Source organism: Lissotriton vulgaris, chromosome 11 (assembly GCF_964263255.1).
Source record: "Lissotriton vulgaris chromosome 11, aLisVul1.2, whole genome shotgun sequence".
Classification (NCBI taxonomy): Eukaryota; Metazoa; Chordata; class Amphibia; order Caudata; family Salamandridae; genus Lissotriton; species Lissotriton vulgaris.
In genome coordinates this window covers 746,332,716-746,346,969 of record NC_141699.1, presented here as the reverse complement: position 1 = coordinate 746,346,969, position 14,254 = coordinate 746,332,716, and the positions used below count along the sequence as shown (strand labels likewise).

Here is a 14,254-nt window from a genome sequence, read left to right as displayed (position 1 = left end):
GTCTGGAGCGCTACCATGACCCTAAGTTGTGCTGCAACTGCTGGGCCATGCATGCGAAGACTTTGCGGTAGCGAATGTGAAAGTTGTTTGAGGCCCTGCGGTTAGCGCCGCATCGTTCCTGGTCTTGTTCGAGATGATGGTCTTGTCTGTTCATGGAGCCCCCACTCCTCGTTGCACTCTTAAATCGTCTAGGTCTTCGGGTAAGTCAAAACACAAAAATGAGCCGAAGAAGCACAAGAGCTCTTCACCTTCTCCCCTTCGGCCAGCTGATGCGACACGGGACTCTGAGCGTTGTAACTCCAAGGCTCTGTCTCTGGTGCCTGTTCCAGGGACGACTCGGTGCCTCCCACCCTCTCTGGGAGCCGGAGTGTCCCCTGCCCAACTTCGACAATTTTACGGGGCCTTACAACCCCGTCTTCGGGCAGCCAGACTCTGCCGGTACGCCTTTGGGCCCCACAGAGCGGGTCTGGGGTCCTGGACCTTCGATGCTGGCAGCTCTGGCCGGCCCCTGCAGATCGAGGCCTGGATACGGATCGACGCTGATTGATCTTAATCTACCTTACCCGACGAAGACTCTCCCGGCGTCAACCGTGCCCCCAGCCAACGCTGTCCCCATCCTCCGCCCTGAGTTGGAGCTGGACCGACGTCACAGGGTACTTTTGTTCCCCTGTTCATCCCTGGTTTTCCCTACCGACCAGAGGGTGGTGATGAGGACTGCGAGAGGCCGCTGGACCCTTTAACTGACCAGCTAGAAGAAATGGACTGGCGAGAAGACCTGGGTGATGCCAATGGTCTGGACACCTCTTCAGACACTGGTTTGCTTTCTCCCGCTACCGTGACTACTCAGGAGGGAGTGTCCTATGCTGTGGTGGTAAGAAGGGTGGCCGAGGTCTTGGGCCTTGAGCTCCCTTCAGTTGCAGTCAGTACTAACCTCCTGACAGAAATGCTTCAGTCTGTGGCTTCCTCTTCTGAACCCCTATTGCCGTTCAGTGAGGCCCTCACTGATGTCCTCCTGGGCACGTGGTCCAAGCCCAGCACAGGGGTTCCTGTGGAGAGGACAATTGCCCACCACCCTGCCCTGTGCGACCCAGTGTTTTTGACCCAACACCCTTCCTCTGAGAGTTTGGTTGTCCAAGCCTCTTCTTCTAAAGGCATATTCCCTTCTATCCCTCCAGATAGGAAATCCAAGAACCTGGACCATCTTGGGAAGTGTTTGTTCTCTTCTTCAAGCTCGGCACTGCAGTTGGTGAATACCGCGTGCCTCTTAGACTGCTACTCCTATACCATCTGAGATACGGTCGCGCAGGTGCTGCCTCAGTGCCCAGAGGAGGCCCGAGCCGGTCTCTCCCAGGCAGTGGCGGATGGGAGAGACGCAGCCAAATTCGCCATTAGATGTGGACTGGATACCACCGACTCACTGGGCAGAATGATTGCCACGTCCGTAACCTTTTGGCGCTACGCCTGATTGAGATCATCTGGCTTTTCGGGGGATGTCCAGTCAACCTTGATGGACATGACCTTTGATGGCCGGCGTCTTTTTAGTGACAAAGCAGACTCTGCGCTGGAACGATTTAAAGATTCTAGAGCTACGGCCAGATCTTTGGACCTCACTGTGCCTTCTTGCCCATTCCAGTCTGCTTTTCGTCCCTATCATGGTTACGAAAGGGGCACCCAACCACGTCCGGCCCAGTCTAACCACCGGTTCACGCAAGCTGCCCAGCCTCTGCGTGACCTTGGACGTGGGACCCAGTGACTTGGCAGGTTTGGGAGCCAACAGGCGGGCCAGTGCAGCCACCCCCCCCCCCCCCCCCCACCCCCTGCCGCAGCCTCTAAACCTTCCTAGTCCGACGTTTCATGACCATCAACGACCAGTTGGTGGCAGGATTCGCCATCACCTCCTCCACTGGCAATCCATCATGTCCCACAGGTGGGTTTTGCAAATCGTCAGAACGGGCTATTCCCTCCTCTTCCAGACGACTACTCCGTCCATGCCACCATCTTACGAACGCCTATCGGAGGATCATTTGGCACTTCTTCGCCAGGAAGTCTCAGCTCTCTTGGCAGAGGGAGCTATAGAGAGGGTCCCTGCACCAGAAGTAGGTCGTGGTTGCTATTCCCGCTACTTTCTGGTGCCCAAGAAGGGCAAAGTCCTTCATCCTATTCTAGACCTCAGGGACCTCAACCGCTTTCTCCGGAAGGAGAAATTAAAGATGCTCACGTTGGGTCAGGTCCTGTCTGCCCTCGACCCTGGAGACTAGATGGTGGTGTTGGACTTGCAGGAATCTTATTTCCATATTCCCCGTTTTGCCAGCCCACAGACGCTATGCTGCCTACGGTTCACGGTGGGCCACGAGCACTTTCAGTTCACCATGCTCCCCTTTGGCCTTACCAGTATCCCTTGTGTGTTTACAAAGGTGATGGCGGTAGTTGCAGCTCATCTGTGCAGATCAGGTGTTCCAGTCTTCCCCATCTTTACGACTGGCTGTTGAAGGCGGGGTCGCCCCATGCTGTCGTCTCCCACCTCCAAACTACGGCGGACCACCTGCACTTGCTGGGGTTCACTATGAACCTGCCAAAATCCCACCTGATTCCCTCTCAGATGCTCCCTTTCATCTGAACCTTTCGGGACACAGTGCAGTTTCGGGCCTATCCTCCTGAGCAGCGAGTCCGGGATATTCGGGCTATTATACCGATGTTTGAGCCTCTATCCTGGATTTTGGTGAGAATGGCCTCCTGCATCCTTCTAGTGGATCATGCCAGATAGCATATGCGGGCTCTGCAGTGGAACCTGAAGTTCCAGTGGGCTCAGCATCAGGAGAATTCTTCTGATTACGTTTAGGTCCTAAAGGGACCTGCACAACAACTGCAGTGGTAAATAGCAAACCAAGTTGGGCCCAAGGCATATCCCTCTCCCTTCCCCAACCAGATCTAACAGTGGTGACAGATACGTCACTCCTAGGATGGGGCAGCCATCTGGGAGAGGCAGTGATCTGAGGCGTTTGGTCTCCTGTAGAATCCAGGCTCCTTATCAACCTGTTACTTCGGACGATCCGACTGGCACTGAAGGCATTCCTTCCCTCTCTCAAAGGGAAAGTGGTGCAGGTGTTCACAGACAACACCTCTGCCATGTACTGCAACCAACAGAGCAGGTGGGGTCATGGACCCTTTGTCAGGAGGCTCTTCACCTCTGGACATGGCTGGAACATCAGGTCATGAGCCTGTTGGTTCAACACATGGCAGGTTCTCTGAATGCCAGGGAGGACAAACTCAGCCGTTGGTGCTTGGTGGATCACGAATGGCAGCTTCATTTGGAGGTGGTGCAAGGTCCCTTTCAGCGGTGGGTAGAGCCTTGGTTAGATCTGTTTGGCCCGGAAGAGAACGTGCAATTTCAGCAGTATTGCGCATTGGAGTTTTCAAGGTGGCACTCACTTGATGACTCTTTTTGTTGCGAGTGGAAATGCGGCCTCCTGTACGCCTTTCCACCTGTACCACTTCTGCCCCGAGTACTCAAGAAGATCAAGCGGTACCGGGCCCAGGTTATCCTTGTGGCTCCGGACTTGGCACAAAAAGTATGGTACCCTGAACTTCTGAGCATGGCCATCAACCCTCTGATCAGACTAATCCTTCAGGAGGATCTTCTGTTGCAGCAGCAGGGGAACGTTCTCCACCGGAACCTGTCCCGCCTCCACATTTTTGCGTGGAGATTGAGCGGCGACAGTTGTCAGCTTTCGACCTTCCGCCCAAAGTTTGTAATGTCATCTTGGCAGCCAGATGTTCCTCCACTTAATCGGTATACGCCTGTAGATGGAACAAGTTTATGGCATGGTGCACAGCAAAGGCGTGGATCCTCTTTATGCACCTCTTTCAAACGTCCTTTGTATATACTTTCTTTGGCACAGCAGGGCTCTGCTCTGGGCACTCTCAAAGGTTATCTTGCAGCTATCTCTGCTTTTCTTTGCCTGCCAGATCATCCATCCTTGTTCAAGTCTCCTATTGTTAATAGGTTCTTTAAGAGCATTACTCGTCTGTTTCCTCCATCTCCTTGTTTTAATGCCCCAGTGGGACTTAAATCTTGTTCTCACATACCTTATTTGTGCTCCCTTCGAGCCTCTTCATAACTGTCCTCTCAGGGTCCTCACTCTCAAAACTGGCTTCTTTATGGACATCACCTCTGCTTGCAGGGTGAGTGACCTACAAGGTCTCTCTTCCAAGTCCCCTTTCTTCCTGTGCATCTGGACAAAGTGGTACTTAGAACGAGGCCTTCATTTCTTCCTAAAGTGGTTACACCATTTCAAGTAGGACAATCTATCGCCTTGCCCCTTTTTCCCACCTCCGCACCCTTCCAAGAAGGAGGAGAGACTCCACTGTCTGGCCCCTAAATGTGTGCTGTCATTCTACCTTGACCGCACCAAAGATTTTAGAGTGGATGATCTACTCTTTATTGGATATGTAGGTGCCAAGAATGGCTGGGCTGTTTTAAAACGTACCATCTCTCTACGGGTTGTCCTTTCCATAAAGATCTGCTATGCTTCAGCTAAGAAGGATCTTCCAGTGGGGTGTATGCTCATTCTTCTAGGGCTACTGCAGCGACCACTGCATTGGTATGTGGAGTCCCACTCGATGATATCTGCCAGGCGGCAACATGGGCATCTCTGCGCACGTTTACCAGAAATTACTTCCTGGACAGCCAAGTCCAGAGGGACGGCTAATTTGCCTGTGCGGTCCTCCAGGACTTTCTTGTCTGAACTTGGTTCGTATCCCCTCCACCGGGTATGGTATTGCTGGGGTATCAATTCTAAAGGTAAGGAATCTACAACTAACCGTCTCTTTCAGATGAACAAGTTACTTACCTTCAGTAACGATGTATCTGTAAGTGACATAGGTTAGTTGTAGATTCCACACTGCCCCACCCATCCTCCCCGCTTTGTGAACTGATTTCTAGGGATAGGAACTCCCATACAGGGCACTAGTTGTGGCGCACAAGTGGTCAGAGTCTTGCATGGCTCTGCGCTGGAAAGAGGTGTCAGAACTGATGTCAGCGAGCATGGGTGGCATCTACGTAGGCACCGCAACGTCATTCCGGCGACACCGACGCACAGGGGTACTGCTAAAAAAAAAACTCCGGATCCAGGCTGACGCCTGGGGGAAATTCTAAAGGTAAGGAATCTATTCCTAACCCATGTCTCTTACATCGTTATACTTGTTCATTAGGCAGAGAGGAGTAAGAGAACTGTAGAGAGGAATTAGAAGAGCTGTTTTTCATCAATGCTTTTCGTATTAGGGAATGTTCCCCTGAATGTAACTCTATGTATCTTAACATTAACATCCTCCTCTGCATTAGAGAATTGTATTTTATATATGCTAGAAACTGCATGATGGGAATGTTATATATGTTCTCCTTTGCACCCATACAACTTTGTTTATTAGTACTGTTGTTCCTTGTGACTTATTGTATTGCACTCTGTTTGGCCTGTGAATGTGATCTGCCATGTATAGGCCCAGCAATCACAGTTTGTGTATCTTAATTTGCGGTCTAGGCCTACGGAGGTGCCTATGATGTCATGAGCTCCAAACACTTGCGTGGTGATGCAAATTATGCCTGGCCCACTGCTGAAGTTGCTGTTATGGGTGCCAAGGTAAGCCTTCCCCTGCAGAATTTCACCCTGTCTGTGACCACTGTTCTGTGCTCTCCTGTAAGATCATCTACTCTCCATTTCTTGGCTTCTCAAATGATGATAATCCTATATTAAATGTAAATGTAAATGTAAATGTACATGTATTTATATAGCGCAAATCACTGACCGAGGTCGGTATCTAAGCGCTTGCTTAGGGAACCCGTCCTGGTATTCCCCTGTGAGATAACCCCGGCAGGGTATCCACAAGGTGAAAGCCAGGCATCCCGCCGCAAGGGGCCGTTGTGGAGATTAAGCAAGCTATTGCCCAGAGTCGCAGAGTGTGAACCCGTGAGTCGAGAAGGCACCGGAGCGAGAATTATCGAGTCCGTGGAATTTTTGAGCCCAAGACCCGCCGAGGCGGGGAATTGAACCCTGGTCCAGGGCCGATCTCAGCTTCCGGGTCTGCCGCCTCTAAGCCCTGAGCCACACTTCTCCACAAATGAAAAGTTGTAAAAACAATGTGCAAATAACAGCATGTGGTGCCAACAGCCTACATGTGAAAGACAAGGATTCTTCTTTCCAAGCAACAGTCGAATTGTTGCACACAAATATCCAAGTGAGCAAAACACCTCTGAATTGATTGAGACTGAATGAATAAATGAAGTTCTATGTGTATAGCGCGTGGCTACCCTGAGGCCTCCCAGTGCTGAATAATAGAGAGACAGAGAGGAACAGCCACAGTGCTATGGAAGTGTCCCGCATAGATGAGTTTTTAGGAGCTTCCGGAAGGCCAGAAGATTGTCGTTTCTTCAAAGGGCAAGGGGGAGGGAATTTCAAATTTTTGCAGCATTAAACGAGAAGGAGCGTCTGCCCCATCTCGCTTTCTGTATCTTCTTGGTGGTGGCCAGGCGCAAGGAACTGGATTGCAGGGTTCTATGAGGAAGATAGGAAGTGACCGGAGAGTGCATAATCGCCGGACCAGTGTTCCAGATGGTTTTATGAGCCAGGCACATAGCCTTAAACTGTTTCCTGGCTGAAATGGGAAGCCAATGAAGTTTCCTCAATGCTGGTCTTGCAGACTGCCAACGCGGAGTCTGGAAAAGCAGCCGGGCTGCACAATTCTGTGTTACTTACAGTGTATTGATCGTAGATTGGGGGGCTCCAAGATATAACGCATTCCCATAGTCCAGGCGAGAAAGTATAAGGGCCTGAACCATAATTCTTCTTGCCTGGGAATGGGAGGAGGGGAATTATTTTGCTCGGCATTCTCATCAGTCCTTAGCAAGTGGCTGAGAGTTTGGTGGCTTGGTGGGTGAAATTAAGAGCTATCAAGCCACATGCCGAAGGTCTTTATCTATGTCTTTGGAGGTGGAGCGGGGCCCAAGCAAGCCAGCCACAGGGAAGCGGAGACAGAAGACGAAGGATTGCCCAAAAGCATGATTTCTGTTTTGTCCCCATTGAGCCTAAGGCATGAGAGTTCTATCCACTCGGCCTCTAGGCAAGGGCCTAGGGTGCTAGACAACCCCTCAGCGTGATTTAAGGATACCACTAGCTGAGTGTCGTCTGAGTAGGTGATGATCTTAATGCCGAATGGATCGACAATCCCTACCAGAGGACTCCTATAGATATTAAAATGCGTGGGGCTCATGGCAGAGCCCTGTGGAACCCCCACAGCTAAGAGGTAGCCTGGAGGACACCACATCCCCCTCAAAGACCTGGAAGTAATGGTCACTGAGAAAGGATTGGAACCAAGTCAGTGCCGCGCCAGACTCTCCCATACTTTTTAAGTCTGTGGGCCAGGATGTTATGATTGACCATGTCGAACGTGGCACTGAGGTCCAGGAGGATGATGGCAGCTGTTCCTCCTCGGTCCTGCTGCCTCCTCGCTTCCTCCGTCACTGCCATCAGTGCCGTTTCCGTCCCGTGCTCAGGACGGAATCCAGTTTGAGAAACACATAACAGGTCGTTAATTTTCAAATACTCGACCAAGATGTTATTGATTTGTTTCTCAATCAGCTTACTCAGCCACGGGAGGAGGGAAATTGGGCGATAGTTGGACAGATTAGACTGGTCTGCAGTAGCTGGTTTGCAGCTGAGTTTCTTTAGGAGAGCCCTGACCATCGCACACTTCCATGATGTAGGAACCCTTCCAGAAGTGATCGAGGAGTTCAAGACATCAAGGACCACTGGGCGGATGGAATCGATGACCGAGATAAGGTGTTGTGGGGGAGCAGGATCCAATGGGGAGCCTGAGTTCACTTTGGAGATGACCAGTTCTAGTGAGTCCTCATCTAAGAGGCAGAACTGCTCTAATGAGCAATTGGGCAGAGGAATGAAACTGCCTGTTATGGCTGCCCCATCCTTAGGCATTGTGGTGAAAAAAGATGAGTATATTTTTTAAATTTTTAGTTTTAAATGGTTTTTTATTGGGCCAAGATAAAGCATAGTAAAGCATCGTATTACAGAGTGCATGCGACCCGCAAACCAGTTGCGGTTCGGAACCAGCGTCCACATAGTGCTAAGAAAGAATTGGCATAAGAAACAGGCATTCAGCAGTAGCAGAGTGATGCAAGTGAGGCGCATGACATGCTGTTGTGGCCAACAATTTAGAACTAACCAACCCCGCAAAACCCCCCCTACCCCCTAACCAATCTCCCGCCCTCTTCCCCAACCAGTGTGCCATATGTTCGAGGTCCAATGACTATGGATCAGAGAGAGACCCGTGCCGTAAACCCTTGAGGTAATTAGGTGTCTATCGCCGGGTCTGTAAGACGCAACAGCCGTAAGTACTTTGGACACGTAATTTCATTAAATTCTTTGGACAGCAGCGAGATGAAAGGTTGCCAGACTTTTTGAAACGTGGCTGCAGAGTGAGAGAGTAGCCTGGATACGCTCCATGCCCAGGGTGAACCAAAGTTTGTGTAGCCACCCTGTGTGGGTGGGCTTGGATGTGGACCCCCATAGTGAGAGGATTTGTTGCGTGGCGGCTTGCATGGCAATGCCCATCTGTCGGCCGCGGACCGATTTCAGGGGGGAAGGTAAGTGCATTGGGAAGCCCCAAGATGGCATATGCGGGAAAGCGAGGTATCTCTGTGTCAAAGGTCGCGTCAATGTCATCTAAAACTGAGTCCCAATAATCTCTAACCTCCCTGCAGTCCCAGAGGATGTGTGTCATAGTGCCTTTTTCCCCACACCCCCTCCAACACAGGTCGCTTCTAGAGGGGTTACCTTTATGAAGTCTGACTGGTGTGAGGTGCCAATAGGTTGCCAGTTTCACAGCCGTTTCTCTGCCCGCCGTGTTGCGTGTGGTGTGGGATGCTCTATAGTATACCTGGCCCCATTCCTTAGATGACAATGGTCTGCCTAGCTCGGATTCCCATTTTTTCTGTCCAGCCGTCTTGTGTGATTCTATTGGGGGCGTAAGCATTTTGTATATATCAGAGGTGAGGTGGCGATCAGTGTCTCTGGTCAGGAGCCATTTCTCGAAAGGAGTCATGGGGCGTCCCACCAAAGTGACAGTCGCCGGGTCGGTGAGCCAGTGTCGCAATTGAAAGTATTGGAAAAGATGGGGGTCAGTGACGTCATAGTTTAGTTTAATGGCGGAGAAGGGGAGAAAGCCCTGTAGATCAAAAAGATCTCCAGCGCATCTGCATGTTGTGCCTCGCCATTGCGTGAAAGCCCGGGGATCGTTACCCGAAGGGAAGTCCGGGTTGTCTAGAAGTGGGGTAAATGGAGAGGGAAAGGTGGTGAGGCCGCGTCTAGTGGCCACAGCGTCCCACACCTTGGTGACTGTGCGGGTTATGGGAGAGTTGGTGAGGTAAGTCGGTCTGTGCTTTTGGGGTAAAAAGGGAACCGCCCACAGGGAGCGCTGGGCCATGGCTCTGTCCTGAAATAGCCATCTCTTCTCTGACTCTGGCCTATACCACTCCACCAGGTAGCAGAGCTGTGTGGCGTGAAAGTACTGTAGTAAGTTGGGGATGCCCAGGCCTCCCTCGTCCGTGCTCCGGTGAGCTAGCTGTTTGTTAAGTCGCGCCCGTTTTCCCTCCCAGATAAAGTGGTGCAGTGCTGCTTGAAGATCGGAGATGGTGCCTTTTGGGGGGGAATATTGGGAGAGTCTGGAAGACGTATAGGATTTTGGGTAAGGTCGACATTTTCACCGCTGCCACTCTGCCCAGGAGGGACAGAGGCTGCTTAGACCAGCGCGTGAGATCTGCCTTGATCTGGGCGGCAAGAGATTTGTAGTTCAGAGCCGCAGTCAATGCGGTCGAGTGGGTAAGGGTGACCCCCAGGTAAGGGAGCTCCGAAGTGAACCGGAGGTCACATCCGAAATCAGAGGCTGGAGAGTTCGTGTGGGCTGTCAGGATTCTGGAAAACCTCAGGATCAGGGTGATGCTGAAAGGGGTCCACCTTCTGATTTCCCCACACTCTGACTGTACATATAACACAGAGCATAAGGGTAATCAAGCGAGGGATAACACAGGGAAGGTAGGGATGGGGTCGGGAACGGATGGGATAGCTGAAACGACAAGAACAAGAAAGATTATCACTTCAGTTCTCCCTACTCTCATTCAATTCTCGCTAGAGGAACGATACATACCACTGAAATCAGGAGGGGACCTCTTTCCTCTAAAAATATAGATACTTCTCTATCTCTGAGTGCCACCTGGAAGAAAACCATGAATTACTAACAGTTCAACCACCACCTGCATAGCATCACACGGGTCAACCACACACCACACCTACCCTTCAAACGCTTCCCTTGCGGCTGCAATAATTCTCTCCAGTAACCCAGTGGATAAGTAGGGATATCACCAGAAACCTCAGTTCATCTCACTGAAGATCAACAGTTTGACATATGCTGTATACTTTTCATGTCATTCAAGAACAAAAAATGATATAGTCATTTTAGCATTCCTAGCTGGGCCCAACTATAAATGGAACACTAACAAAAATAGTTCAAAACGAATGCGTCCTCCTCCGAGGCTTACCGACTTCCTTTTCTATGGGTTTGACATAGTTCCCAATAATAGCTGCACCGACTGTCTGTCAGTAACCGTAACCGCAGCCTCTTCCTCGCTGCAGCCGCTCTCAAGAAAACACCAAACGCGGTCTTGCTTCGATATCAGTTCCGCTTGATCAAAGCTCCCAAGTTCAAAACAGATGCGCCCACTCTTAGCGCACAGGCACTAGGAATCTTCCCTCGCGGCAGCCGCTCGCGCACAGGGAAACTCCGCTTCTACACAGGAAACGTCTTCTGGAAGCCGTCAAACAAAACACACGGCTTTCTCCTCGCGGCAGCCGCTCGCGCAGGAAACAGCGGAAAAGGGAAAGCCTTCCCCTCTCCTAGTTTTCGGGTTGATCACACCGTTTCGAATCTCCAGATAAACGGGTAATTTACAATTTCTCTAGTCCAGGAACAAAGGCTCCCCTCACCAGGGAACTCGACCACACTTCTTTTTCTCCGGATTCAAAAGAACAATCAGATACAACGCCATCTAGTGGCCACCACCAATATATAACCTCTGGTCACCTCTCACTTGTGGGAGTTGTAGTTCTGTAGGCGCCATAGGTGATTCCTGACAGTATGCCCCCCTTAACGGCGCCTTCTAGCACCAGGTTTCCCAGGATTCTGAGCATGGAATCTACGAATAGCAAGAGGGGCATGCACCTCGGTACTGGGTTCCCAGGAGTCATCTTCCGAGTCGTATCCCTTCCATGATATCAAATACCACAGCTTACCCCGTTGGTATTTGGAGTCCAAGATACGGCGCACCTCATACTCCAGTTGACCGTCTCATCACTGGAGGGACCGCTTGACGCCTCCCAGTTCTGGCGGGTTTCAAAAGACTGCAATGAAAAACCGGATGAATGCGTAAGGATGCTGGTAACTTCAGTTTGTATGCCACCGGATTCACCACCCGCTGCACTTCATAGGGTCCAATAAACCTAGGATGAAAGATACTGCGGTAGCGGAAACGTATGTTTCTGGTCGACAGCCACACCTTATCCGCCACTCCATATACTGGACCCTTCTGACGTCGTCGATCTTCCCACTTCTTGTATGTAGTTTTTGCCTTTTCCAAATGCTGTTGTATCCTACGATGTATCTTCAGCAAAGCCTTCATCCTAGCCGCCACGGTAGGATGGTTATGCACATCACTAGGAATGGTAACAGGCAAGACGTCAGCATGATAACCTGTGTTGGCCCGAAAAGGGGATTCCCCCGTAGAACTGTGCCATGCGTTGTTATAGGATAATTCGGCTAACCACAGCAAAGAGACCCAGGAATCATTGGCCTCTTCGGCGTAACAACGCAGATATTTCTTAAGGGTTTGGTTAAGCCTCTCGGTTTGACCGTCAGACTGGGGGTGAAAACTCGTAGACAAAGCGTCCTTTACTTGCAGCGCCTTACACCAAGTACGCCAGAACCTAGCGACAAACTGCGGTCCACGATCCGATATGATGGTCTTGGGGATTCCATGCAACCGCACCACTTCCGTCAACACCAACTGCGCGGTTTGAGCAGCTGTAGGGAGATTACGACAAGGAATAAAATGACCCATTTTGGTCAGGCTATCCACCACTACCAGAATGGCATCGCAACCCTTATCCAGTGGTAGTCCCAGCACAAAGTCCATGCTTATCACTTGCCAAGGTCTGGAGGGGGTAGGAAGAGGCATCAACAACCCCTTACTCCTGGTTTGTTCACTCTTGGCTCTTGCACAGATCTCACATTGCTCAATCCAAGACTTTACATCGGTCACCATTCCTTCCCACCAAAATTGTCTCTGTAGCGCCTGTAAGGTTTTGGTATGTCCCGGGTGACCTGCCACCATGGCGTTATGACACCAATTAAAGGCCATCAGACGCAGTTCATGCGTGGGAAGAAACAGGGCATTATTCCGCATAGGCAGTCCATGTTTCAAGTTACGTTGTTTTTCTTTACTCGCCCAAATTTGCCATTGTGAGGAAGGACGTTGTTTACGGACCGCTTCCAGGAACATTTCAACAGTAGTGGTACACACCACTCTCTCTGGAGGCAGAATCGACAACTGTTCTCCCTTCGATGAAGCTCCGGGATCCAATTGGCGGGACAAAGAGTCTGCTTTGCGATTGTCCGCCCCAGGGCGAAAGGTAATAGTAAAATCATATTCAGCGAAAAATAGCATCCAACGCATCTGGCGTTGCGAAAGGTGCCGAGCAGTCTTCATAAATTGCAAATTTCGGTGATCCGAGAACACCGTAACAGGATGTTGACCCCCCCACAAGTAAGGTCTCCACTCCTCAAAGGCCCTTTTGACTGCCAACAGTTCTTTTTCGGCCACTGTATAGTTCACCTCTGCGGGATTCAGTTTTTTGGACAAAAATGCAACCGGATGCAGTTGACCGGTGGATTTATCTCTTTGTGACAAGACTGCTCCTATGGCGATGTCCGAAGCATCAGCTTCTACAATAAATGGGACATCAGATTGCGGATGTCTCAAGATTGGGGCAGAACAAAAGGCCTTTTTCATCTGTTCGAAGACCTCTCCTGCCTCCAGATTCCAGCAGAATGTAACACCCTTTCTCAACAACCGGGTTACTGGAGAGGCTAACTGTGAGAAATGGGCTATAAATCTCCGATAATAATTGGAGAAACCTAGAAAGCATTGTACGTCTTTCACACTCCTAGGGACTGGCCATTCTTGCACTGCCTTCACTTTTCTGTCCGCCATCCTAAACCCCTGAGGATTCAAGATCACCCCCAAAAACTCCACTTCAGTCACTCCAAACTCACACTTACTTAATTTACAGTATAAGCAGTGTTCCTGTAATTTCTGAAGGATCAATTTAACCTGACTGACATGCTGAGATGGATCATCGGAATAAATCAGAATGTCATCGATATAGATGACAACAAAACGGTCAATGTATTCCTTCATGATGTCGTTTAGAAAGAATTGAAATGCCGCAGGGGCATTGCAGAGCCCGAACGGCATCACCAGATATTCAAATAGCCCAAAGCGCGTTTTAAACGCCGTCTTCCACTCATCGCCGTCCTGAACTCGCACCAGATGATACGCCCCTCGTAGGTCCAACCGGGTGTATATGTTGGCCTCCTTCACCTGGTCCAACAGGACGGGTATGAGCGGAAGAGGATAACGATTTTTAATCGTGATCTTATTCAGCTGTCTAAAATCTATGCAAGCGCGCAGCTCACCGTTTGCTTTAGAAATAAAGAAAAGAGGCGAGGCCGCTGGGGATCGTGAAGGTCTGATGAACCCCAACGAGCACAGATGTTCCAAGTACTCTTTTAGATATTTCGTCTCTGAATCAGACAACGCATAGACCCTACATGTAGGAATCTTGGAACCTTCCACCAAATCAATTCGACAATCGTAGTCGCGATGAGGTGGAAGTTTTTCTGCCTCCACCTTGCTGAACACTGCTCGGTACTGATGGTATTCTACCGGCAGCGTCACCTCTTTCTCCGCTGCCGTAGCCACCCTATAACTCTGGGCCAAGGATAGAGTATGTGACCCCTCCTTGTCTTGCAAACATTCGGATACACAATACTCCGAAGTGAACTGGATAGTTTTCAACTTCCAATCCATTAAAGGATTGTGTCTCCACAACCACGGCATCCCTAGAATGACTTC

At 50.4% G+C, this 14,254-nt stretch overlaps 1 protein-coding gene across 1 annotated transcript in view; it reads left to right on the top strand.

Moving 5' to 3' along the window:
- The window catches only part of PCCB (propionyl-CoA carboxylase subunit beta), a 468,181-nt gene that overhangs the window by 394,619 nt on the left and 59,308 nt on the right, over window positions 1-14,254 (top strand). Inside the window, exon 13 of the mRNA XM_086943865.1 lies at window positions 5,538-5,636. Coding sequence (XP_086799991.1) covers window positions 5,538-5,636 — 99 coding nt within the window. The remainder of the gene's footprint in view (window positions 1-5,537; window positions 5,637-14,254) is intronic.